The 26,263-nt window shown below is 52.7% G+C and overlaps 1 protein-coding gene across 11 annotated transcripts in view; it reads right to left on the reverse strand.

The window, feature by feature from the left end:
* TTC7B (tetratricopeptide repeat domain 7B) overlaps positions 1 to 25,853 on the reverse strand; it is a 255,797-nt gene extending 229,944 nt beyond the window's left edge. For 6 of the 11 annotated variants that reach the window (XM_043556833.1, XM_043556835.1, XM_043556836.1 and 3 more), the window contains exons 1-2: positions 25,670 to 25,833; positions 2,439 to 2,593 (exon numbers count right to left, since the gene is read on the reverse strand). In XM_043556833.1, the coding sequence (XP_043412768.1) occupies positions 2,439 to 2,593; positions 25,670 to 25,790 (276 nt within the window). In that variant the 5' untranslated portion in view covers positions 25,791 to 25,833. Of the gene's footprint in view, positions 1 to 2,438; positions 2,594 to 25,669 lie in introns of all 11 variants that reach the window. The other 5 variants (XM_043556838.1, XM_043556837.1, XM_043556839.1 and 2 more) reach the window with 3 other exon arrangements.
* Positions 25,854 to 26,263: the final 410 nt, after the last annotated feature.

The raw sequence follows: 26,263 nt of genomic DNA on the forward strand, positions 1-26,263 counted from the left end.
AAGGGGGGAAAGAAACTAGCCAGATGTCAGGCCCGGAGCGGGATCCTCAGCCTTTCTCCCCTAACACACAGCCACATCCTCTTGGAGTAGTGCTTGAATCTGACGGCTGCCACTGTGAAGCGTGGCCCCTTGTGTCCACTGTCCTTCTCCCCCTTCGCACTGATGACCACCTGCTAGTATCATGAGCTGACTTTGAAGAAAAGTGTATCGTGGCCCCTGGAAAGCAACAAGGAAAGAGAGAACATGTGTTTTTAAAGCCCCACCTGCAGCACCAAGTGCTTACTAAACTGAACTTGCTATATTAAAGTGAATGCTCTCAAGCCAGCCTCTGAGGGGCCTGGGGCTATGTCCACTGGAGACAGACATACCCAAAGGCCATTTTGAAAGGAGGCTTTCTGCCAGGGTTTCCAGAAGCCTGCAGCCGCATAACTGATGAACACTAACACTCACGTATTCAAATGCTGCCCACACCCTCAACTGCTCCGGGGCCAAGGAGGTGATCAGATAACAGGGAGGAAGGACATCTCAGAATGAAAGCTCGCAGGCTTGGAATATACTGGAGCTGGGAGGGTCCAAGCTCACCCCTCCAACAGTCCACCCCTTTCAAACCAAGAGAAGCTAAGCCCCAGGGAGGGAAATGATCTCCTTGGGGTCACACAGCAATTTGGGAATAGGCACAGGTTTCCAAAACAGATACAGAAGGTAAAGTCGAGGAAAACATGGCCTCTTAGGGTGGGGGGGAGGGGATGTACACAAACAGGAGAGTAAAGTCCCAGAGGATTTGGAGACAGGAAGTAAAGAAAAGGGAAAGAGAAATCATCCAGGTCACAAGCAAAGAGATACAATTCAACAACAACAAAAACCCAACCTGAATAAAAGCTGGCCAAAGCACTTGAATAGATATTTCTCCAGAGACCTACAGATGGCCATGAGCACATGACAAGATGCTCAACATCACTGATCATTAGGGAAATACAAATCAAAACTATAATGAGATACCACCTCAAAAGTATTAGGATGGCTACTATCCAAAAACAACACACACACACACACACACAAATACAAAATGCTGGCAAGAATGTTGTGAAATTGGAACTCAGTGTTGGTGAGAATGTAAAATGTAAAATAGTGCAGCTGCTGGGGAAAACAGTGTAACAGTATGGAGGTTCCTCAAAAAATTAAACATAGAATTAGCATATGATTCAGCAATCCCACTTCTGGGTATATGCCCAAAAGAATTGAAAGCAAGATCTTGAAGAGATATCCGTAAACCCATGTTTATATCAGCATTATTCAAACTACCAAAAGGTAAAAGCAACATCAGTGTCCACTGATTGATGGATGAATAAACACAACGCAGCTTAAACACACAGTAGAGTATTAATTATTCAGCCTTAAAAGGGAAGGAAATTCTGATACGTGCTACGACATGGATGAACCTCGAGGACATAATATTAATAAAATAAGCAAGTCATAAAAAAAACAAATACTATACAATTCCACTTCTATAACGGATCTGGAGCAGGTAATATCACAGAGACAGAAAGCAGAATGGGGGTTGCCAGGAACGGGTAGAGGCCGGAATGGAGAGTTAGAGGGTAATGCATAGAGTTTCACTTTGCGATGATGAAAAAGTTCTGGAGCTGTGATAACAGTGAGCGGGGCACAAGAGCACAACGGTGGCTAGAGAAGATGATGGGAACGGGCTAGGTACGGGCAGCAGCCTGCAGAAGCGGTAAGAGCCAGCCTTCGGGGCCACGGAGTGTGCAGAGCCCCGCAAGCGAGGTAACGGTGGGGAGGGAGGAGGGGGAGTGAAATCCAGATGAAGGGAGATTCAAAGGAAGCAAGAAAGGACTGTGGTGAGAGGGAGAGGGCAAGCTGGGTGCAGAGACCAGAAGACAGAGCAGGCGGACAGCAGAAGGGTAGCACTTCAGGTTTCTGTGCCGTGAGCAGGTTTCTGCTCAGGCAGAGGGCAGTTCCTGTCCTGGCTCCTTCCCACACCAAGGTACCAGGCCTGCAGTCACCAGCAGGGGCCCCACACAGTTCTCAGGACATGCGTGTCTCAGGCAGGAACTGGTGGTAAAGGGCATTCCTGATCAACTCCTCTCCTCCCTACAGTGGGCCAAGGTGGCAGGTTGAGCTCTGGGCCTCAGACGGCAGCTTTATCTAAGCACCTGGGGCAGATGATGCTTCAGGATAATGTGTCATCGAAGAATCACCAGAGAGGCCCCTAGGAGCTGGAAGCCCCCCCCCATGGTGGTCAGCCAGCCGTGGGTCCAGCACAGCAATCGCGCAGTGGGTCGGCCTGCTTCCCAGAAGCCACGGCAGGGTACAGACGTGCTCCCCACCTGCCCGGCTCCTCGTAACTGCTCACTGCCCGGAGCGGGGCGGGCCCAGCGTCACCCCTCCGCCCCCCGCATCTCGGGCACCCACAGTACCTTCAGGTTCCCCCGGTCCAGGGCGGCGGTCAGATGCTTGCGGACCTCGGTCAGCTGGGGCCTGGGGCCTCGGGGACTGGCCCCCTGCCGTAGGGGGTGTTCCTTCAGGTACTGCTCCAGCTTCGACTCCCCGAGGAGGAGCTCTGCCATGTCATCTGCAGAGAACAAAGCGAGAGGTTAAGTGGGAAGGCCCCCCAAGGACTTCAGGACCACCACACCCTTGCACCGTGCCTCCAGCAAGGCCCTTCTGGAACTTCATAACCTTAGGTGGAGTCCAAGGAGGCACCATCTTATGGTGAATTCTGTTCATTAATAAGAATGTTCCAGGGATATCCGGGTGGCTCAGTCGACTGAGCGTCCGACCTCGGCTCAGGTCATGATCTCATGGTTCATGGGCTTGAGCCCCACGTAGGACTTGCTGCTGTCATCACAGAGCCCTCTTCAGATCCTCTGTCTGTCCCTGCTCTGCCCCTCCATGACTCATGCTCTCTCTCAAAAATAAATAAACATTAAAAAAAAAGAATGTTCCAGAGTTTGTACTCAGACAGGTGGTAGCTCATTCCTTTGTCACACATTGATTGAATCTAGAAAGACTTGATATATGTTAACAGAGAGAGCCCAAATTCAGTAGGAAAACACAAAGTTGTCTTACGATACTTTTCAGCATGATCTTTATAAAACAATACTATGTATTTTCCAAGAGCAATGTGGTGAAATCTCCCAGTCCTGTTGTGTTCTATGGCCTTATAACGCGGAGGTGAGCTGGCAGAATATCTTCTACAGTCAGATTTTTTTATTTTTTATTTTTTACATTTATTTATTTTTGAGAGACAGAGAGGACAAAGCACAAGTCGGGGAGGGGCAGAGAGAGGAAACACAGAATCGAAAGCAGGCTCCAGGCTCCGAGCTGTCAGCACAGAGCCTGACGCGGGGCTCGAACTCACAAACCATGAGATCATGACCTGAGCCGAAGTCAGACGCTTAACCGACTGAGCCACCCAGGCGCCCCTACAGTCAGATTCTTAAAACGAGTTGTGTCAAAAACACCTGAGTTGCATGCAGTCTGTTTCTGCCTAAAAGTCGAAGCTATATAGACACGGACAGCTGGGAATGTCTAGATGCAGGTTTTACCCCTAAGAGTATACTACTTATGGTTGCAATTCTGCTAATATCCGTGCTGGCTTGTTAATTAGAATGAAGAGCTCACTCCAGAAGTAGCGCTTTGGGATCCGCACATCTAGATGCTCTGAATAAACTCAGAACGATTCATACACCAGCCTGAGCATGACGTATTTCTGCTGTCATGGGACAGGATGCAATTGTATCAAGATGTAAGAGCGACAAAACAGGTCTGGAAGGATATATCTCCAATCCGTGACCGTGGTTACCACCGGGATGCAGAGCGGCAAGGACCTCAACTGGAGTAAAGGGTCAAAATGGACTTCAGTTTTACCTTTAACATTCCAGTCCCAGAAAGGAGAACAGATTTGCCTATTGTTTAGGTAATCTAAAATTAACTCAAGAGAAAAAAATCACAGAGGACCCGCTGAGATTCTGGGTGGTAGGTCCACTGAAGGCTGCAAGCTGGAAAGAGAGCCTTCCCAAGTCCTGTGGTCAGTGACCCAGATCTGCCAAATCTAAAGTTCTCAGCAGTGCCTCTGTCTGTGCACCAGGAAGCCTAAAATAGTCTCTCAGAGACGAGACCGAGGGTCCTAGGATAAGCCGAGCAACAACAGAACAGGGCTGAGATGTGACTGAACACAAAAATTCTGTAAGTGTCCAAGAAGAAAAAGCAAATCACCTACAAGATGAGGGGGAAGATCAGGCAAGATCCACAGAAGTATCCTGAACCGAAGACAGTGAAGCCATGTCTACAGAAGGCACAGGGACACAAAGCGTAGCCCAAGTGCACATTCTTGAGAATGAAATCCCGCTAATAAAGAAACTCGGGACTCAGGCGTGAAGGATATGTGGGCAAAGGCCTGACAGGGAGGGTCCACACATTTACCTACAGGATACTAGGTGCCTACAAGAATTACAGTTAAAGAACAGACTGTGACTGCTTTAAACACAGTGCAAAAATGACAATATATCAAAATTGGGAGGAGCTTTAGAGCACCATCTTTCAAAACACGGGAATATAGGCTTAAAGAAAACACACACACACACACACACACACACACACGACTCCAGTCTTTTGAAGAGTTGATTGAACTCTTTTAGGAAGTGATGCCGTGTGCCGAAGCATTTATCTGGAGTTCAACAATTCCCTGAGATTCACTTTCGTTTCTTTTTTCCCATGAGTACTTATTAATACTTTATTTTTCAAATCGAGAACGGCTGCGCCCAAGACCTGTGTACAAGCCACACGTTATTTTCAAAGTTGCAGTCGCTATTGTAAAAAAGGAAAAAGAAACAGGTGAAATAATTAATTTTGATAATATCTTTTATCTAACTCAATATATCTAAAATATTATCAGTTGAACAAGCAATCCATATTTTTTAACTACTGGCATAGTTTTATGTTCTTTCTTTGCATTGTTTTCCAAATCTAGGGGCACCTGGATGGCTCAGGTGGTGGAGCATGTGAGTCTGATCTCTGGGGCGTGAGTTCGAGCCCCACGTTGGGCGCAGAGCTTATTTTAAAAAAAATTAGTAAATAAAAATGAATTTTAAAAAAAAAGCTTTCCAAATCTCATGGGTACTTCGCACATATGGCACATCTCAATTCTAACCAGCCACCTTTCAAGTGGTCAGAAGCTGCCCGTGGCTGATGGCTGTGGCGTTGGACAGGAATGTGCGATCACTCTTCATAAAAGTCTGCCTGCTTACCTTTATTCTGTTTTCCTAAAAACATGTCTAGAATGAGTATCTCTTAAGAATGAGTAATAAAAATTTCTGAACGATAGGATTTGGGGTAATTTTTTAACTCTGTGTAGTTTGAATTGTTTTCATTGAGCAGAATTGTTTTACCTTAATATTAGGAAAAAGGGCGAGTCTTCTTTAAACACTGGAAGTATATATGATGGGACAGGAACAGTGGTTATTTCTGGGGTGAGACTATTCATATACACGGACTTTCTTTTCTGTAGATTTTAAATTTCCGAAAGCTAAAATAATGTTAGATTCAGAGTTATAGATATAAATCCCAGTTTGTCACGTTGGGACTGTGGTTCTAGGATTTAACCTCAGTGTTCTGGGGGGGGCGGGGGGAGCAATTTTAAGAAAGCCCCACTGTACGTGTGAACTCAGGATTCCTCGCTCCGCATTTTTCCCCACTCCGATTAACTCCCCACTGCGGCTCCCCTGACCTACAGCTGAAATGGCCGTCCCCAGCAGAATCGCTAGGCCAGCAAGCAGAAACGACAGCAGACTGGGCCCTCTGCTGCCTGCCACCTCTTTCTAGTTGTGCGACCAGGGGCACATTGCTCACCCTCTTGAAGCACCAGCCTCCATGTAGAAAATGGGAAGGATACCGTGATCACAATGAGACCGTGGATGGGAGCTAATGCATTCTCGGGGAGGGACATGCTGTGGCCTGGCCTGCCATGCCTCTCAACTAGACCCTACAGGATGAGTAGGATCTGGACTGGCAAATAGCACAGGGAAGGACAAACCAGGCTGAGGGAACAGCAGAGCACAAGGAAGGTGCAAAGGCAAGGGAAGTGCACCGGACCAAGTGGCCGGAGAAGAGGGTGTGGGCGAGCGGGAGGGCAAGAACGGAGACTCAAGCGGGGAGCAAAACATGGGACTAACGGTTCCCCTCTCCCCGCTGAGCCCCATCTCCGTGGAAAACAGGTTCCGGCCAAGTTCTCCACACGTGGGCCCAGTGAACCTCCTCTGGGAGGTGACAGAATCTGCCAACTGTCCCCAAGTATTCATTCTCCCCTTTTTCCTTTAGTATTAGAGTCCCTGAGTTTTATCCATGCCCATAGCTGTCAAGGTAGAGACTACTTCCCGGGCTCCCTGGGGGCTGGATGCTAAGTTGTGGTCCGTGGGATGTGAACAGAGTGCCGCATGCAGCTTCTCTGCTGGCCCCACAGGAAGTGAGCTCACCCTCCGGTTCCTCCTCGCTCTACCCCAATAGCTGGGAAGAGTCCGCGCTGCTGGGAAATGGCGCATCCATTCTAACCCTCCAGATGGAAGCCATCTACTGAGGACCACAGAGCAGCACAACATGAGGAACCTCGGTCTCCAACACGCGTGAACTGCCACCAAGCCCTAGACCACTTATGATCAATCACTGCGTGAGACAGAAACATTAACTTCCACTTGGCTCTTGTTGTTCAGTCACTGTCACTCGGACCTTAGTTACAGTGGCCAAACTGCTATCCTGACTAGATGTCCCGACCACCAAACAGGCTTTCAGCTGAGAACGGCTATCTGAGAACACCTCACCGAACAATACTCATTCTCAGGGTCCCTCACGTCTAAAAGGAATTTCCACAGAACCCAACTGAGGGCTTTGGTAGAATGCCCCGACGTCCCACCTCTCCCATTTCACGGCTTGTATATCCTAGGCTTGCAAAAATATTTAAACAAAGGACGACATAAAGAGACGTAAAAAGCTACCACCTTAGTGCTTTGTAGGATTTACAGACTTTCAGCGTATCAATCTCCGGATAACGGAGGAACACACCAGTCTTGTTGCCAAGCTGTGGAGGGAGCCCAGCTCTAACAGAAACACTGGACGGGCCCTGGGAAAGGTTCACTGAGAGGAAGAGGCCTTGCTCAGACTGAGGAGACACGGAGACGTGCACAGTCCTGGACTGGAGGAAGAGGAGGAGACAAAGCCTTCACCAGCAATGTTACAGGTACGTGTTCACAAGCAGAAGAAACAGAACGTGCAAAGGCATGGCACAGCCCCGTTGTTCGGGGAACTCCAAGAGCTGAACCATGAAGGGCAGAGAGGGGAAGAGGGGAAGAGTTGGGATTTCCTGCCAGGTCGGCGAGGATCAGCTCCTCAGTTCCCGAAGGAGCCGCGCGCTCTGAGCAAAGAGCGGCTGCAAATTGAAAATCTGAAATGAACGTAGCGGCTGCAAAATAATTTGTGAAACTTTAAAATTGTTCGGGCTCCAGGGAATCGCCCAGGCAAATTATGTTTCCTTTTCTCTCCTTCCAAAAAGGTGACTTCTCTACCACTCACTCTCCCAACCAGGAGGGCAAAGATCTGAAAAACATGCTATGAACCCACGCTGGAGAAGTTCTACGGAGGCTGCGAGGCTCCATCCTCAGTCGGCGCTGCCGGCTCTTATCAAGGACCCCTGGGTCCCCAATTCAGAGGCCACGAGTGACAAAGGACACAGATGTCACCTAGCCAGTTGTTACTGCCCATAGCATGTCCAGCTACATGCTAGGAAAGTGAGGCACAAGGGGGAAAAAAACGGCACCTCGGGGCATGCAAGAAAATTAATTCCAGCTGGATTAAAGAATTAAGTATGAAATAAAAGAGAGTAAAAAGTTAAAAACAGACTTTCGCTGCCAGCCAAGATGGAACAGATTTACCCTCCTGTATAAAATAACCACAAACACAGGGCGCCTGGGTGGCTCAGTCAGTTGAGCGTCCGACTCTTGATTTCAGCTCAGGTCATGATCCCAGGGTCATGGAATCGAGCCCCATGTCAGGCTCTGCTTTGAGGGTGGAGCCTGCTTAAGATTCTCTCTCTCTCTCTCTCTCTCTCTCTCTCTCTCTCTGCCCCTCCCCTGCACGTGCGCATGCACTCTCTCGCTCTCCCTCTCAAGTGAAAAAAACAAATAACCATAAACACAAGACAAAATATGTGAAAAAAACAATTTTCACAACATTGGACATGGGACAACAAAGAAAAGTGGTCCCTGAGAAGTGGGGAGCAGACAAGGTGAGCTCTGTAATTGCCTTGAGAGTTTCTGGCTGCACCACTGGAACAAGGAACCCTTACATGAGGATTCCGCCTCATGAAATACTTAAATCTAAGTATCTCTCCCCACTCCCTTGCCTACTCACACTCACCAGGCACAGGGTAGGGCACAGCCGGCCATCCCACCCTGCAGGGAGCACAGCAGGACTGCACAGTGGGACCAAGGGTGTACTTTCCAGAATGGAAAAGCCTAGGAGTACAACGTGGAAGACAGAGCTCTGGCCTCAGGCAGCCCCAGGCTTAACATCGGCTCCCTAGCTTACTTAGCTGAGCGGCTCTGGGCAACTTACCTAACCTCTCTGAGCCTTAGTTTCCTCACCTGGCGACGGCGAGGATTAGACGTGGGTGTAATGCACAGAGTACAGAGCAGGTACAGATGTGAGTTACAATTACTGTCATTGCCATTCATTTTGGACTTGCTATCTCCCAGAATGGTTATGTTGCATCTAGGAGGCCAGAAAGCTCTAGGGGACACAATCCCTGTGCTCAAGAGGCCTGCGATCTAGTAGGATGATAAAAATGTTGTATAATCTTACTAGACAAGCCATGCTGGGCTCTTACTAAATGCCGTGCCGCGCGCTGAGACATCACATCACCCCGTTAGTCCTCCAAACCTCACTAGAACCTATTCTCAACCTCCATCCTCACGGATGGGAGACCAGGCACAAGAGGTGAAGCCATGTGTCAAAGGTCACAGGTCCAGTCAGTCCTGGAGCTGGAATTCTGAACCCAGGCCGTCTACCTGCGCCGTTACCCCGGCGCGTCAGGCACGAACCGTGTGGATATCAGCATCCAGAGAAGGGGCCCAGCTTCCCTCCCAAGCAGCCATGTGACGCTGGCCAAGCCATTTTACCCTTGTGCCGCAAGGCTGCGAGGGCCGTTCCTAAGTCCCTTCCTGCTCCGCCTGCCAGGACTGTCAGGTGACCAGGGTGAGGAGGGACTCAGGGGTGCTCGGGGCTGGTTTCCACCTTTCCCACGGGTATTTTTCAGGGTTTAAGTGAGGCTGCAGAAACCAGCTTCCCAGGGACTTAGGTAGAGATACAGCCTGAAGCTGAACAGAGACCGCTCCTGGGGACCCTCACTGAGAAGCAGATGGGGAATCGGCCCCGGGCGAGAGCCCTGTGCTGAGCTTCATCTGCAAACAGACAATCTCCGAAGCCTGGTGGCTGGCCCTGCTGGATGCCCAGGCGGCCTTGGCCTCCCTGATTCCCCCAAGGAGGGAGGCGCTGTGTGGCCTTTGCCACTTCAGGTGACTGCCCCCTCCTCCCAGCCTTCTCCCTCATGGGATAAACAGCTGACACCCAGAGACTGGATCAACGCGGAAGAAAAAAGCTTAAGGTTTCCACTCTATTCCAGGGAGTACGTGACACCAATACAAAAAACTCTCAACAACTCGCATTTGTCAATAGAGAAGCATTTAGGTCTATTCAAACCAATCCCGCGGTGGCTCCGATCCAAGAGGAAAAACAAACCCCTGCTCAAGTCCAGCCGTTGTCAGCGTCCCCTGCACCTCCGTTGTTGCCCTGCGAAGTCAGCCAGGTTCTCCGTTTCTTGGTCTCAGGACGACTTCAGTGAATTTCGTCTCATTTACTTGGCTTCTTGTAAGTCACAGGTACCCCAGCACCTACAGCACTTGTCATCCCCTCCCCACCAGCAAGTGACAGAAAAATAGACACTGGGATACTGTCGGCAGGAGCATAAATCAGTACGAGTGTCGACCGAGGGCAATTAGCAACATCTACAGAATGATTTATGTACCTGCACCATCTGACCCAGAAATTCCAGGCTTAGGAACTTATCCCATACATACGTGCACTCCTGAGCACCTACGTGTACCAACGGGGATGTTTCTACATACGGCCCCACTGGGAACAGCATAGGACAGAAAACAACCTGCACAGTCCTCACTGCGGCGTGCCCCACGTGATGGGACATAACGCGTCCCTTACACGGAAGGAAACGGATCTACATACGGTCCCGCGGTACCTGACTGCACGAGCGGCCCCAGCTCTTCATACCCCTGAACCCACATGCTTTCTGGCCTCTCACACTGAACGTGGGCGTGGCCGCGTAACTTGCTCTGATTGACAGGACAGACGCAGACACGTGTGACACACACAGAGGCTCGGAAAAGGGCTTACTCGCGTCTGCTTTCCTCTCGCTTCTCTGTGACCACCTTGAGAACGCAGCGGGGCTGGCTAAGAAAGGCCACAGGGAACACAGCTGAGTCGTCTCAGCCAGGCCCAGCCATGGGAGAGGGCCCAGACAAGGGCAGCTCCATCGCGGAGCAGACCCACAGCTGGCTCCCCTGGCAAGCCCAGAATGGTGAAAAATAATAAAAGGTGGCTATTTGAAGGCACCACGTTTGAGGATGGGTTTGTTACACAGCAACAGGTAACACTGTCAGAGAGGGATACAAAACAGGGTATGCAGAATGTTACTATTGTGTGTGAAAACCAGAAACCAACAACACTCTTTCTTTTATTTTTTTTTAATTTTTTTTTTTTTTTAATTTTTTTTTCAACGTTTATTTATTTTTGGGACAGAGAGAGACAGAGCATGAACGGGGGAGGGGCAGGGAGAGAGGGAGACACAGAATCAGAAACAGGCTCCAGGCTCTGAGCCATCAGCCCAGAGCCCGACGCGGGGCTTGAACTCACGGACCGCGAGATCGTGACCTGGCTGAAGTCGGACGCTTAACCGACTGCGCCACCCAGGCGCCCCAAACAACACTCTTTCTTATACACGTACAGATATGCTGACTATTTCTTTTTATTTTTTTTTTTAATGTTTACTTAGTTTTGAGAGAGAAAGCACAAGCAGGGGAGGGGCAGAGAGAGAGGGGGACCCAGAATCCGAAGCAGGCTCCAGGTTCTGAGCTGTCAGCACAGAGCCCGACGCGGGGCTCGAACTCACAGACCGTGAGATCATGACCTGAGCCGAAGTCGGACGCTTAACCGAGGGAGCCACCCAGGCGCCCCATACGCTAGTTCTGAAAGGACCCCCAGGAAAGTTCCAAGAGTGGCTACGTCTGTGGACAGGAGCAAGAGGACACAGGGATGCTGTAGGAATAAAGTTACTTTTCTCTCTTGTGTTATTTGACTTTTACTACCGTGTACATTCATTGCCTGCATAAAACATTAACTAGTTAATTTAACAAGAAAAGAGGGGAGGGGCGCCTGGGTGGCTCAGTCGGTTAAGCGTACGACTTCGACTCAGATCATGATCTGGTGGTTCGTGGGTTCAAGCCCCACATCGGGGCTCAGAGCCTGGAGCTTGCTTGGGATTCTGTGTCTCCCTCTCCCTCTGCCCCTCCCCTGCTCAGGCTCTGTCTCTCTCTGTCCCTCAAAAATGAGTAAATGTTAAAAAAAACTTTTTTAATAAAAAAGAAAAGAGGGGAGGTGGACCGGGATGAGGGGACTAAATGAATGATGGGCATGAAGGAGGGCACTTGTGGGGATGAGCGCTGGGTGCTATATGCAAGTGATGAATCACTAAATTCTCTTAAAACCAATAAAATAATCATAATAATCAAGAAAAGAAGATGGCCCGTGTTGGAGTGTGCTGACTCGGGAGTGCGTAATCTGGTCACCCACAGGGGGCTGGCAGGACCTGGCCCGGCATCTCAGAACCAGGTGAGGGAGGTCTGGGTCTGCAGTTATTAAGTAGAGCTCGTCACCGCTCTCCCTGGGCCACCAGCCTCCCACATGCACACTCTCCAGGCCCCCCGCATCCTTCCGAGGCTGTGGCAATCTGTCTCACCTGGGGGTGCCTGGACAGGCTGTACCTCCCTCCCTTCTCCTGCCAACAGCCCAGGCGTCGTGTGAGCTGCAGTTCAGGGTCACCTTGGAGAAGCTTTCCTGCTCCCTTGGCCTGACCTCAGAGTGCTGCACGCATTAGCCACCAGCCAGCATTTACTTAGCACCCGCCAGCACCCGACACGTACAGTGGTGGGTGAGGCAGAAGCGTCTCTGCCCTCGTGGTGCTCACATTCCAGAAGGGGAGACAAACCAGGAAAAGGCCAGGTAGCGGTAAGAGACGCGCAGAGACAGGGCGTCGTGGCAGGGCGCGACTGGGTGGCTACCTGAGACTGGGCGAGCCACGGAAAGATCTGAGGGAGGAGTATTCTGGCAGCCCACAGAAGGGCCCTGGGGCAGGAACGCAGCTGGCATGCGTGAGGAACAGCAAGAAGGCCGTGTGGCTGGAGCGGCGGGGACAGATGGGAGCATGGTAGTCAGAGAGGCGGGTAAGGGCAGCCACGAACACACTGTGGCAGACTGTGCTCAGGAGTGTGGCTTTCCTTCTCAGAGCACCTGGAAGCCTCTGGAGGGGGCGGGGAGTGTGCAAGCAAGGGGTTGAAGTGATCCGGTTTAGGTTTTGTGAAGACCCCTCCCTCCGCCGTGTGGAGAACGAACTTGGGGCTGGAGAGGGCGAGGCAACGGCAGGGATGGTTGGAAGGTCACCGCAGAGGAGTCTGGTGAGGGGTGACGGATGCCAGGACAAGGGGGCAGAGGTGAGAAATAGTGCTGAAGGGGAGAGACGGGCAGAGGGGAAGACACGATTTGGAGGTAAAAATAAACAAGATTTACTAATGGGTGGGACCGGAGGTGTGGCACACAGAATAACACCCCCTGCGCCCCAGAGACGACTGTGCCCTAATTGCTGGGACCTGTGAATATGTCACCTTACATGGCAAAAGGGACTCCGCAGATGGGATTAAGTTAATGACCTTGAGACGGGATTATTCCGGATTACCTCGGGGGCACCACCGAGTCCTTGGAAGAGGAAAGTAGGCAGCTCAGAGGAGGAGATGGTGGTGAAAACAGGTATAGTCACAGAGGAAGCTAACCCCTTGCTCTAAAGATGGAGGCGGGGCATGCGGCAGGGAATGTGGGCAGTCACAGAGGCCAGGAAGGCAAAAGCATGGATCCTTCCCGAGAGCCTCCAGAAGGAACTCAGCCCCTCCGACACTTGAGGTTAGCCTAAATGAGACCCACTTCCAACCTGTGGCCTCCAGAACAGCCAGAGAACACAGCTGCATTGTTTCAAGCCAGTAAATGTGTACTAATCGGTGACGGCAGCAATAGGAAACGGATGCACGAGGGATGAGGAATGGACGGGGATTAAAGATAAATTCTTTAATCTCAGATATGACACTGCACAGTGGAGTAGACAGTGGTACCGTTTTGCCGTTTACTGTAGGGGAGGAGGAATAAGACCAAGAGTTCTGCTTCGACAGACTTAAATAACATTCGATATCCAAGTAGAGACATCAAATCGGTGGATGGAGGTCGGCGTCAAAGCTGGAGGAGAGTGAGTGAGAGAAAGGACCAGGTTAAAGAAACCGGGACTGCCTGTTACAAAAACGGAGATGAGAAGTTTCCAGAAAGAGGGAGTGGCCAAGCGGGTTAAAGGCAGCTGGGATAGGGAAGAAAATAAGAGCACAAACGTAACCACTGGATTTGGCAACAGGGAGGCAACATCGGAGGGTGACATTGACAGGAAGAGCAGCGGGATGGGCAGGGACACAAGCTCCGAGAGGGCCGAGGAGACAAAGGTTCCTCGAAGAGGCTTTGCTGAGACAGAGCAGAGAGGCGGGCAGTGAGGAGACAGAGACGTGGGACCGAGGAAGGTTTTTACAGGAGAGTCTTGGGTATCTATGAACCCTCTAGGGCATGATCCAGGAAACAGAGAGAGACAGAGAATTGATCCAGAGGCGAGGAGAAATGCCCGAAGCCGTGAAGTCCTGAGGAGGCTCCAACAGGGCGATTGTGAGCCAAGGTGAAGGGGGTGCAGGCCTTGAAAGGAACCGGAGCCTCCACACGGTGACAGGAGGGAAAGTGGACACAGATTCGGTGGTGGGAAACAAGGGGGTTTCCTAACTGCCTCTACTTCCTCGCTAAAATATGAGGCAACGTCATGAGGTAGGAGAGGATGCCATCCAGATAAAAGGCCTAAGAAGGGAAAAGAATGCGTGAGAGCAGGAATACAAACATGCCAGAAGCGTGGCAGTGCCTCCGAGGTCACTTGTCATCAAGTGCAAAAGACGCGCAAGGTTCCTCCCGCAAAATGCAGCACGCAGGGGCAGGCCGGGAGCTGGGCTTAACCGGGGTAGGGCCACACAGCAGGGCAGAGAAGAGAAGGTCATGTCACCCGGCCCCTCAAAACCCTCCGGGAGCTCCCCTTTCACCCGAAGCGAAAGCCAAAATCCCTGTACCTTACCACCTTGGCTCTGACCTCTGCCCTGTCACTCTCCCCTTCACGCCCTGTCTCCAAGGCACACAGTAGGTATTCTTTAAATATTTCTGAAAGGAATGAGTCAATCTCTAGTCTCCCCTTCACGGACGGGACCTAATCAGGTACCTCAGCCCCCCTCAGGCGTGCCTGGCATGCAGCTGGGATATGATTGTTGACCGAGACCCCGGCCTTCCCATTTCCACCTCAGGGCTGCCTCTGTTCCCCCTCCGCCATCTTTGCTTGAATTATGACCCGGTTCAGAGGACCTGGCCATTTGGATCTTGACTGAAAGGCAAAGATGCCATAAGTCAAAGATTAAGGAGCTCAAAGAAGTTGGCAGAAAGCTATATTCTGGGAAACTCTTGGTAGTTAGAGTCCAGGCTTCAAGCCAAAGCCTTCTGCCCGTGTTCACGCACAATGCAGAAGCTGGAGGGACAGGATGAGAGAGTAAAATGTGGGAACAGAAGACAATATTTCCACTGCGCTGGCAGAATAGATAAGTATACTGGTTTAACACACACACGCTCGTACACACGCACATGCACACACATACACACACACTTCCCTAGAAAAACCTAGTCTAAGAAGAGAAAAGGTAACTTGAAAGTCATGATCTTGGAGTTGGTTTGGCCTGTCCCCAGGGCTCAGCAGGGCAGGAAATGACTCTAACAGGGCAGGGGGATGTTATCAGGCCAGCCCAGAAGGCTTGGAAAGGGCTCGCTCAGGAAGCTGGCCCCACACAGACAAGTTAAATGCATACCCACACAGAGCCGGCAAGCATCTCTTGAAGATTCAAAGCTCTAATCCTGTCCCTGCCCTCAAAGACTACAGTGTGGGGCCATCAAGTCCAGGCACAGTGGGGTGGAAAGACCACCAGGGACACTCAGAAGACAGGTGAGGTAGGATTTCTCCAAGTGAGAGTCCAGGCAGAAGGAGACGCCAAAACTGGTGTGTGCGGCGGGGCAGAGGTAGGAAGGAGGCTGCCCCGGGCCACGGGGCAGCTGCAAGGGGCCTGAGGGACCCACCTTCCCAGGCCTCCAGGCCCAAGACTCGGTGGAGAGCGGACTCTCTTGGCCTGGCGGGCCAGAGAAAGGAAAGGCATTTACTGCAGGTCCCTGTGCTCGACATGCCCAGCAATATCACCTCACCGACTCAACACCCCTTACTTGAGAAAAACATACTGCTTCTTCTTGGACTCAGAACCTGCAAGGGCCAGAGAGGCAGTTAGTTACTCAAGGGAGGCAGGCCTCACAGCAAAGGGGCTGAACCAGCCCACAGGTGAGGAGACTGGAGGGACAAGGAGAGGCAGCAGGGAGCCCTGGCCACTCAGCAAGTGTCAACCCTGCAGTTGCACAGGAGACACAGGAAGAGAAGGTCATGGGCATCAGTCAGCCTGAACAGCAGTCCATCAGCCAGAACTTACCCAGAGCCCCAGGCAGGTGGGGCCATCCAGTCACCTGAGGGACGATACCAAGAGTCTTAGCCTCTCAGGTAGACACTCCCTCCCCAGGACCTCCTCAGCCCTCGTCCTCTCCCACTCCCACTCCCAGCACTGAGCATGTGTGCTACACTAGAACACAGGGTGGGCCTAATGACCACGGCACCCCAGGCCCTCAGGCAGCGGCTGGCACCCAGTACGCACTCAGCAGGTGTTTGAGGAGGAAATGAATCCGAGTTAACTCCTCAAGGGCAGCGGCCAAGGTGTTCACTGAACAACTAACTGAGTACCTACTGTGTGTCAGACATGTTACTGGTGCTTGAGACATAGCAGAGAACAAAAGAGCAAAACAGCCCTGCCCTCATGGGGCTGACAGCGCAGGGGTCACATTCGTTGTTGCGTCCCCAGTACACATCACGACACCCCCACATCCTATCCCGGCTCATTAAAGTACAGGATGGAAGGCTGCAAGGAGAGGGCTGGGGAGCCTGTCAGACCCAGGTCCGCACTGACTAGTTCGGGGACCCAGCTAACAGCGACTGCCGTTCAGCTTTGGGCCTCAGCCACAAGTCAGTACAACAGGACCCCACCCCAACCCCTCCTGCACGGCTCTGCTATCCCTGCTGTCATTGTCACCCTGCCTGCTTCCTCCTCCCTGTAAAGGGCTGAGTATCTGGACCTTTCTAACCTCCTTCCACACACAGTACTCCTGATTCAGGCAGGCTGCTGCAGACGACTGCTGGTGCCTGAAACTGCATTATCTCTTTTACTCCTCAAAACAACCTTTGAGCTAAAGAGGGAGGCTCGGGGAAGCTGAGTAACTCACCCAAGGCCGGACAAGCAGCATCAGAGCCGGGATCTGAACCCAGGTCTAACAGGACAAAGCCCTGCTTTGCACCGGGTTCCTTTCCTCTTTGCTAAAAACCGCTCCATCTGCTTAACAGGGTGAACTACGGGCCTGCTTGCCCAGGCCTGGGGGGTTCCCAGGACACAGGATTTTCAGTTCTGAAAACCAAGAAAGCGTCAGGCCAACTGGGACACGTTGGTCACCCTAAAGCCACAGCCCTGCCCAAGATCCTCCTCCTGGCACTTTGCCAGGCCCCTCCCACTGTCGTCTCAGCGCACCCTGCCCTCAGCCCCCCAGTAACCCAGCGGCACCCTGAAGCCTCGTAACGTGGTCATTGCTCTCTCAGGCTGCAGGCGGGGCACGCTGTCCCCACCACTTGGACAACCGTGTCTAAAATCTGGTCCTGGAACTTGCTGTGCTCCAACCACCTATGCTCGTCAACAATCGTGCTTCCTGAACCCCAACCCCACTATGGCTTCCTGAAGCGGAATTCGGGCCCAGCATGGGAATCTGAGTTGCTAAGCAGCCCCCAGGCGACTCAGCTGCCCAGAGATTACGTGACTACCCTGAGCTGGAAGCTCCTCGTGGCTGGTGACCCCCTCACTCTATTTCTTCAGGTGCAGTCCCCACGCATAGGAGGTACTCATTAAATGCTAAGGATTATGGTTGAGAGCAGGGCTTCCAGACCCGCTTGATCACACAACCCACCTAAGGCTCTGTTTAAAAATGCACACGTCGGGGCACCTGAGTGGCTCAGTCAGTTAAGCGACCGACTTCAGCTCAGGTCATGATCTCATGGTTTGTGGGTTTGAGCCCCATGTCAGGCTCTGGGCTGACAGCTCAGAGTCTGGAGCCTGCTTCGGATTCTGTGTCTCCCTGCCTCTCTCTCTCTGCTCCTCCCTTACTTGTGCTCTCTCTCTCTCTCTCTCTCTCTCTCTCTCTCAAAAATAAATAAACATTAAAAAAAAAATGCAGATGTCCAGCCCCCACCTTGGACCAAGGGAAATCACCACCCCACCGGAGAGGCCTGGGAATCTATGATGTCCAGGCTCCCTTAGTTCAGTGCTACTCAGAATGGGTGGACAGACCAGCAGCACTGGCATCACCCCAGAGCCCTGCCCCAGACCCACTGCATCATCAGAATCACTAGGGATGCGGCCCAGCAAGTCTACTTGGTGATTCTTTGATCTGACAAGTTTAGAAAACAATTTGTTGGTATAAAGAAAAATGGAATAGAGTGAGAAGAGGGTTAGAAACCAGCTCGATGAACATCTCCAAACGTCGGTCCACTTATCCCCGAATGAGAATTACGACCCCCGACCCCATTCCTCACGCGGTCATTGTGATGCCCAGAGCACAGCACACAGCAAAAGCTCAAGAAATGCTTGTTCGTTCCCTACTCGCACCGTTTTAACACCCAGGGAGTCAGGAAAACTAAGGCTTCAGAGAACCAAGTGAGGTGCACAAGGTCACTCAGAGGGCAAACGCATGCAGATTCTGACTCCAGGTCTAGCCAGCATCCAAAAGGACCACAAAACGTCTGCTCCGCCTTGCTCTGGCACGTCCCCCTGCACCGCACTTGACAAGCAGGAGCAGACACACAGGGGCTGTGGCCACACACACTGCTAGGTTTCCTGTGGCTTGTGACTGCCCTCTCTACGTTACATGGCATTCATCTGACCCAGCTGCCAAATGCCTGTTCCTTCTTGTCTTGGTAGTTGATGGAGAGGGTTTTGAGAGGTGTCGGAAAACCTCTTCCCTTCTCTTGGCTTCTCAGATGGGAAACACTGGCTTTCACAGAACGCCCTGCAACCCTCCGCCACCCGCCAAGCATGAGGTCACCCAGCGGGGCAGGAATCTACCCAAGTGAGGTCAACATGCATCAGAAGCGGAGGCCGTTCCTGATGGCGTGCCCGGTGCAAAGCTGGCGGGGCAGCTGGGGGTGACCCGAGTGAGCGAGGAGGTGTACCTGCCGGAGGGCCTTGGGCGGCAAGTAAGGAGCGAACCCAAGTCAGTGTGACTTCAACAACAAGACGTTTATGACCCCACATACAAGCAAGTCCAGAGAAGAGGACTTCCCGTCGCCTGTTCCAATCGCTCAGAGGCCTCCACGCGCAAAAGTCCGGGCCCAGTTGGCCGCACAGCATGCCAAGCGGGCTGACAGCTCATCCCAGCAGAACCACAGCCCTCGGTCCCCTAGAAGCTGACCGCCTGGGTGAGGAGACAAGATATGTGCCAAGACAGGCCACATGGGGGAGGAGAAACAGCCTTGGACTGGGGGATGGAAGACCATAAACCCACCACCGTGGGCTATTTATATTCTATGTGTCCCTTTGCAGTGACTGTTCGTGTGTTTTGATACAGAAAGAGTGACATGTTTTATTATCAAGTGCTGCCCCGGACCCATTGAGAGGGTCACATACTGGCCAGCATATGGAAAATTTCCAGTATTTCTGGAAAATTCTACATTCTTAAACACAGCTGGCACCAAGGGTTTCAGAAAAGGGATGCCGAATGTGTATCACCCCTTCCCATGCGCGGTTTCACAAGGGGAAATAAGGCTCTTAGTTAGGAAGGAGCACAGCCTCACTTTGAACCAAGCAACTGAACCGGTAAGCCAGAGCTCTGACCCACTCTGCTCTTTTCTGCCATTCGCCAGCTGGTGGCTTTGCAGGAGACACCTCTGTGAGCCTGTTTTCTCACCTGTAAAATGGAGAGCCAAAGATTAGATCGATGGCTTTCAAATATGTTTTTAAAAGCACATTAGCTCTTCTTTCAAAGGAAACTTTAGGGAAAAGTATCGCTGCTCCGTTGTGTGAGGCCTGCGCACCTGGCCCCCAGGCCCCTAAAGCGTGTTCCCAGAGGGGTTCCTCAACCACGCAGTTTGAAAACCGCTACACAATGGGATCTCTCAGGACCCATCTGGTTCTAACACTGTATGGTTATTTTCTCTGAAGCAAATCCTTCTCTGTGAAGGAGGACAGCTGGGAGGAACTTGAACCAGACCTTGACAGACGGGTAGGCTTCTGACTGCAGAGAGGACTTCAGAGCAATAGCGTGAGCATGGGGGCAAAGACAGTGAGCAAAGTGAGTGTGAGGGTCCAATAGGCCAAACCAGCCATGGCGGGGCGGGGGGGGGGGGGGGGTGCGGAGGAGACAGGGATGAGGGTGAACTCAGGTAATGGGAGGACACACCAGAAAGGCTGGCTTACCAAGCAGATCAACGTCAGGAATCCTCAGAGCCTGAAATCCCTCCAAGTCAGAGGCCAGGGAGAAGCTGAGCAGTCCCAGCCCCACTGTGTGCAGCCACAAGGTCATGGTCCTTCTGCCCTCTCACAGCAACCATGAGCCTGAGCCCCGGTGCTTATCTCAGAGCTATCAATATATTATTGTCAAATAAGTGAACCTTTGAATCCAAAAATCAGGACGTATGGTCTGCCACAAAGGTGCGTCCTTCAGAGGACAGACAACGGGACAGACTACATGAAAGCAGGATGGATGCCCTAGGAAGGCCGAGATGAAGTGTCACCAAGGTCTGACTCGTGTCCTTCCCCACTGTCCGGGAACAGTCTGACGTCCTGGGAACCTCCAAAGAAGCCATTGCAAACCACAGTGACACCTTCCCACCCCACAGCAGACTCTCAGTTAAACCTCAGCCTTACTTCCAAAGAAGCCCCTGGTCCAGCAGGAAAGGCTCCAGAGGCCTGAGACTCAGCCCAGCTCCAGAGTGGAAAGCCACCGTGCTGGAGGCACCAATGCCACGGGGAATATCAGTTATTGGCAAATGCAAGAACTTCACTCCCACTCAATGGTCTGCATACATTTTGAACCAAACTTTGCGCCAGAAATATTCTTTGTTAAGGGGCGCCTGGGTGGCACAGTCGGTTAAGCGTCCGACTTCAGCCAGGTCACCATCTCGCGGTCCGTGAGTTCGAGCCCCGCATCAGGCTCTGGGCTGATGGCTCAGAGCCTGGAGCCTGTTTCCGATTCTGTGTCTCCCTCTCTCTCTGCCCCTCCCCCGTTCATGCTCTGTCTCTCTCTGTCCCAAAAATAAATAAACGTTGAAAAAAAAAATTTTTTTTTAAAGAGAAATATTCTTTGTTTCAGGCACCATTTCCCTACCTGCCCATCACCAAGAGGTACTTAAAGGGTCTCAAAATCACACTTTATCAGAACGGTGATGATCCCTTAAAGGAGAAACCACCATTTGGGGCCGAATTGTTGTAAGTGAGCTCAGCAACTGAGCTCACCTAAGATTAGCAGACAGGGAAAGGAAGGAAAAACAGACACTGCTTCAGAAAGGGGGTGGCTGTCTGTTGGGGCTGGCACAGGCTCCAAAATGCCTCTTGCTGTGCCTGAAATACGCGAGAGCCTCCACCGGGCACAAGCTCAAGTGTGTCATTTCTAGGCCTCCCATTCTTCTTCCCAGCCAGGTGATATCCAGGACATGGCCTGCCTTGTCCAGGGTTATACTGCGTCAGGTGGAGAGAGTAAACAGTGGTGTTTCGCATGTAGCAAGCTTTGCCTTTCTCACCCCATTTCTTCCTCACAGCCACCCTGGGGGAGTAGGATTATCAACCATATCACACCGATGAAGAAACACAGCCTCCGAGCGATTAACAAACTGGCTCAGGGTCACCCAGCTAGCTACAGGTAGAGACTGGATGGAAGCCCAGGTGCCAGACCACTGCACTTTGTCACACAGCAGTGAACTCACCATGGGGAGGCTAAAGGGTGACATTCTGGAGACAGAAGGCAGCTGGGACTGTCCTCCTAGGGCCAGGACCGACCTACGAGCCAACAGGGAGCTGATGTGCTGTTCTCCGTCTTTACCCCCTCACCCCCCAGGCTGCCACCTCAGCTCCAGGCCACCGCACCTCAGAACTCCCTGTACCCACAAATCTCCTGGATACCTTGTTAAGATGCAGATTCTGACCTTGCAGGTCTGGGGTGGGGCCTGAGAGTCCATTCCTCACGCGCTCCCACACGATGCCCAAGCTGCTAGTTCGCAGCAAGAGTCTAGACTTGAGTCGAATTTTCTCCCACCTCAACCCACCACCCCCCCTTAACTTGTGTGGTCACTGTCCTGCTGGAACACACAGGGGCCTGGCATATCCCTGCCACACATTTTGTGTTTTTGAGATGGAGTGGTTAAAATGGTACCCACGGGGGGGGGGGGGGGGGGGGGCACGAGGCAGAAAATGGATTTCTGGGGTCTGTTTTCAGCTTGGCATTTGCCCTTTTCTTCCTTATCCACCTCTTGGCAAAATGTCTAAACCAATTTATCTCAGAGGAGTCAGGCTGGAGCAGCGTGCTCTGAAAGTGTCTACTATTTCAAGCCCACAGCCATGCTCCCGTCCCAGAAGAAGCAAAAGCTGCTGAGTAGGAAGTCCTCTGCAGGCAGGTCTCCTCCACTCGGAAACCTCCCTTGGCTCCCACCTCATTCAGAGAGAAGCCAAGGCCTTCACCGTGACCTCCAAGCCTCAGGTGATCTGGCCCAGCCACCCCTCTGCCCTCATCAGGCCTCTGCCCTTGAGGTCCCCTCCCTGGAACATGCTTGGCCACAGCCTCAGGTCCTATCTCAAATGCTGCCTTCCCTGTGAGGCCCTCCCTGGCCACATATTGGTATCCTCTGTGCCCCCCAACCACCCCTCTCTCAAAGCACTGCTGCCTCTTCCCCTCTTGAGCCCCCTCTGATACCACTTACGACCATCTGGCAACCTGCAAATTTTACTGAGTGATTTTTATTTACATCCCCTTGCCCCTTCCCCACCAGAATGTGGACTTCACAAAGGCAGGGACATTTGTCACCTTAGTCTGTTTTGTTCACTGGTATATCCCCAGTGCCTAAAGCAGTGAGTAGCAAGTACTCGATATTTATGGAATGGATGAATGAACGAACAAATGAATGAACGAATGAAGGGCCTACATGTTAAGATGTCAGACTCTGCGAGTAGCCCTGGGAGTCATTAGTTCCTGTGATCCCCGTAACAATCCCTGCAAACTCAGTGTTCAGCTCCCCTTCTAAGGTGAGGAGACTGAGGCTCTGCGTGGTTAAGTGATTTGGCCAAGGACATAGAGTCAGGCTCAGGCACTGGTCTGCCTCATTCCAAAGACTGTGTTCTGTTATGCCTGTGGCTGCCTTCAAAGTGTCTTACTATGAAAAACATGACATTAACTCGCTTTCCTTATTCCAAGCAGCAAATGCTTTAGCCAAAGGATTTTGCCAAATCTGCCCAGAACTTGAGGTCCAGTGCACCCAAAAGGATCTAAGGGGGAGCTGGTGCCCTCAAACCCAGAAGGAAGTCCCACCGCCAGCCAAAGGAAGCCCCCAGCAGCCAAAAGAAGGGAAGGACCCTCCTTCAACATTTCTCTGAACCCTAAAGAAGAACCACAATAATTCTGGTTTTGTTTCGTCTCTTTCCTTGCTGTGTATTTTTACGTTCCTGAGCAATCTCTTTGACCTTTTTAAGGCTGGGTGGGTGACCTTTTGCCATCAACGACCGCTACAAGGTAGGTGGGTTCTGGGGCAGAAATCTGCCTCTCATGAGCTTCCCAAAAGCAAACACACACACAGACCCACGGACTGCAGTGCCCCACACGACCCACTCCCCCAAAAGCCCCATAATGACTGAGGCTCAGGCCCCAGGGACCAGTCCCTGAGAAGGAAGCCAAGCCTTGGGAGGCTGTGAAGGTAAGATGGGTCCATACCACCAAAAGCCCATCTATTCCAAAGACCACCATAGTTTGAGTCGCCTCTCCCCCACTCATCACTCTCAATCGCCTTTCCTCGTCTGTTTTCTTTAAATCACCTCCCACTGGGGCACCTGGGTGGCTCAGTTGGTTAGGCGACCCACTTCAGCTCAGGTCATGATCTCGCAGTTTGTGAGTTCGAGCCCGTGTCAGGCTCTGTGCTGATAGCTCAAAGCCTGAAGCCTGCTTCGGATTCTGTGTCTCCCCCTCTCTCTGCCCCTCCCCTGCTCATGCTCTGTGCTGTCTCTCAATAATAAATAAACGTTAAAAAAAATTAAAAAATAAAATAAATCACCTCTCACTATCTGAAGCTAACCTATATATTGATTTCTGTATTTGCTATCCTATCTCCTCGGAAAAGTTTAAGTACACGAGGGAAGGAGCTTGGTTAGTGCTGTTCACTTCTGTTCCATTCCTGGCACAGGTGGGCACGCAAATATCGGCGCAATGAGTGAGTAAACAAAGCAGAAAACAAGTAGGTTCTGAAGAAGAGAACCGGGGGGGCTCACAAATGAACCCATTTAACCCTAACATCAACCTGCCCTGAAGGTATTTTATGCCTACCCAGCCAGGAAGTGACAAAGTAGACCCAGGACTGTCCAAACTCCAAGGAAAAAATGAGACCTTGCTGCAGGTAACGAGAGGAGAAGCAGGAGGAGAAGCCGGTGAACCTTAAAGGAAGGGCAAGGTCAAGCTGCCATTGGGGCCCACGGGACCAAATACCATTGTTGTCAAGGGAGGACTTAGAGAAGAGTCAACACTTTCCACCAAGCTGAGCCCAGGTAGACCTAGGCTTCCTCCATGCCCCTGGGACAGTCATGGTACCCACGTCCTTCCAGGAAACATCTGCCCAAAGCAGGGTACCACAGTTGAGAGTGTGCAAAACCAAGTTCTTATTTCAAGGCACTAATACCGTAAAAGGCACAGTCATAAACCATTCTTGAAGAAGACACGTGACATCCCTCTCCATTTCTGGGTAGTTTGAGGTTAGAGGGTTGAAAATAGTGTGATGTCTTTTCTTAGAGCAGTGCCATTCATTCATTCATTCATTCATTCATTCATTCATTCATTCAGCATTTGCTCACAGAGCCTCAGGCTGCCAGAGATGATATAAAACACAAAACCTCTGCCCTCTCACCAGTCCACTGGTGCCCTTGGTTTTTGGCGGGTACTAAAGGACCAGCAAATATTAACGATACTTGCTTCCAAAACAAATAAGGCCACGTGGAGCTGCGCTCTGAAATGGGATTTTGGATGCAATTTTGATTCGATTGGGTCCAAGAACCAATTCACTCAACGGGGCCATAGACTAACTCCAAGCACCAGGTTCCTACTCAGTGGCTCCCTTAGGCCCCTTCCTCCTCTGGGCACCGAGCCCCTTGCCCATCCAACCCCATTCCTCCACAACATTCCCACCTCTCTCTACAATATTCTCTCTCTGACTCTCTTGACTCTACTTCCCCAAGCCCGACCTCCCTAGGTCCACAGCTTTGACATTCTACTCTCTGAACCCCAGGACACACATCTCCCCTGCCTTCCCCAACCACCCCCGACACACACCCCAAGTCTGAGCTTCTCCCTGGAGCCCCTTGAACGTCATGTGTTTACAAACCCTATTTCCCAGGGGTCTCTGTTCGACACCCCCCTGGGTACAGCATACACGCACACACTGTAATCCCCTGCACGTTGCACGGGCCGGGCCGGGCCCGGGGGAGCACCCTCCCCCATCGCCTCCAACTTCTTACAACCCCAAGGCCGCCCCGGCCCCTGGGACCCCGGTGCAGCAGGCGGCTCCTGGAGCCCCCCGACGCGCGCACCCCACAGGAGCCCGCCAGCACGCCGGAACTCCGGGACGCCGGGCACGGCCCCCGCCCGCCGGACGCCCCCACCGCGTGACGCCCGGGCTGCCCAGGCCCCGGCCCCGCGCACCTCGCCGGCGCGGCGCCCGCGATCCCGGCCGCGCCCCTGCCCGCGCCCCTACGCGCCTCCGGGGCCCGGCCCGGCCCAGCGGAGAGCGCGGCGCCCCCCTGCAGCCCAGGCCGGCGCGCCCGGTGCCTACCGTTGGCGATGAGCTTGGCCGACAGCTGCTTGACGAGCTCGGGGATCCGCTCCCACTGGCACTCGGAGCGGCAGCGCTCGATCTCCGTCTCCAGCCGCGAGCCCGCCTTCCTGGTCGCCATCGCGGCCTGGCCGGGCCCGGCCCGCCCGCCCGCAGGCCCCGCAGGCCCCGCCGCCGCCGCCGCCGCCGCCCGGGCGCCCCCGCCGCCGCCTCCCGCTGCCGCCGCGGGCGCGGGCTCCGGCTCCCGGCTCCGCGGCGTAACGGGAGCGCCGGCTGGGGAAGGGGCGGGGAGGCGGGCGGCGGCGGCGGGCGGCGGCGGGGCCCCGGGCGCCGCGAGGAGCGGCCCCTGCCGGCCAGGGCCGGAGCGGCAGGCGGGCGGGGGGCCGGGGCCGGGCGCGGCTGGGGGCGGCGGGAGGCTGAGCGAGGGCGAGGTGCGGCGGCGGAGGCCCGACGGGGGAGGGACGGCGGGAGGGGGGACCTGGAGGGGGGCGGGGGCTGGGGCTGGGGTCGAGACCCGAGGTGGAAGGGGTCGGGGGGAGCGGCGGTGGTGCGGACAGGTGAGGAAGGGCAAGGGTGAGGGGTGTGGGTCTGGCG

The sequence above is a fragment of the Prionailurus bengalensis genome, chromosome B3, assembly GCF_016509475.1.
Source record: "Prionailurus bengalensis isolate Pbe53 chromosome B3, Fcat_Pben_1.1_paternal_pri, whole genome shotgun sequence".
NCBI lineage: Eukaryota > Metazoa > Chordata > Mammalia > Carnivora > Felidae > Prionailurus > Prionailurus bengalensis.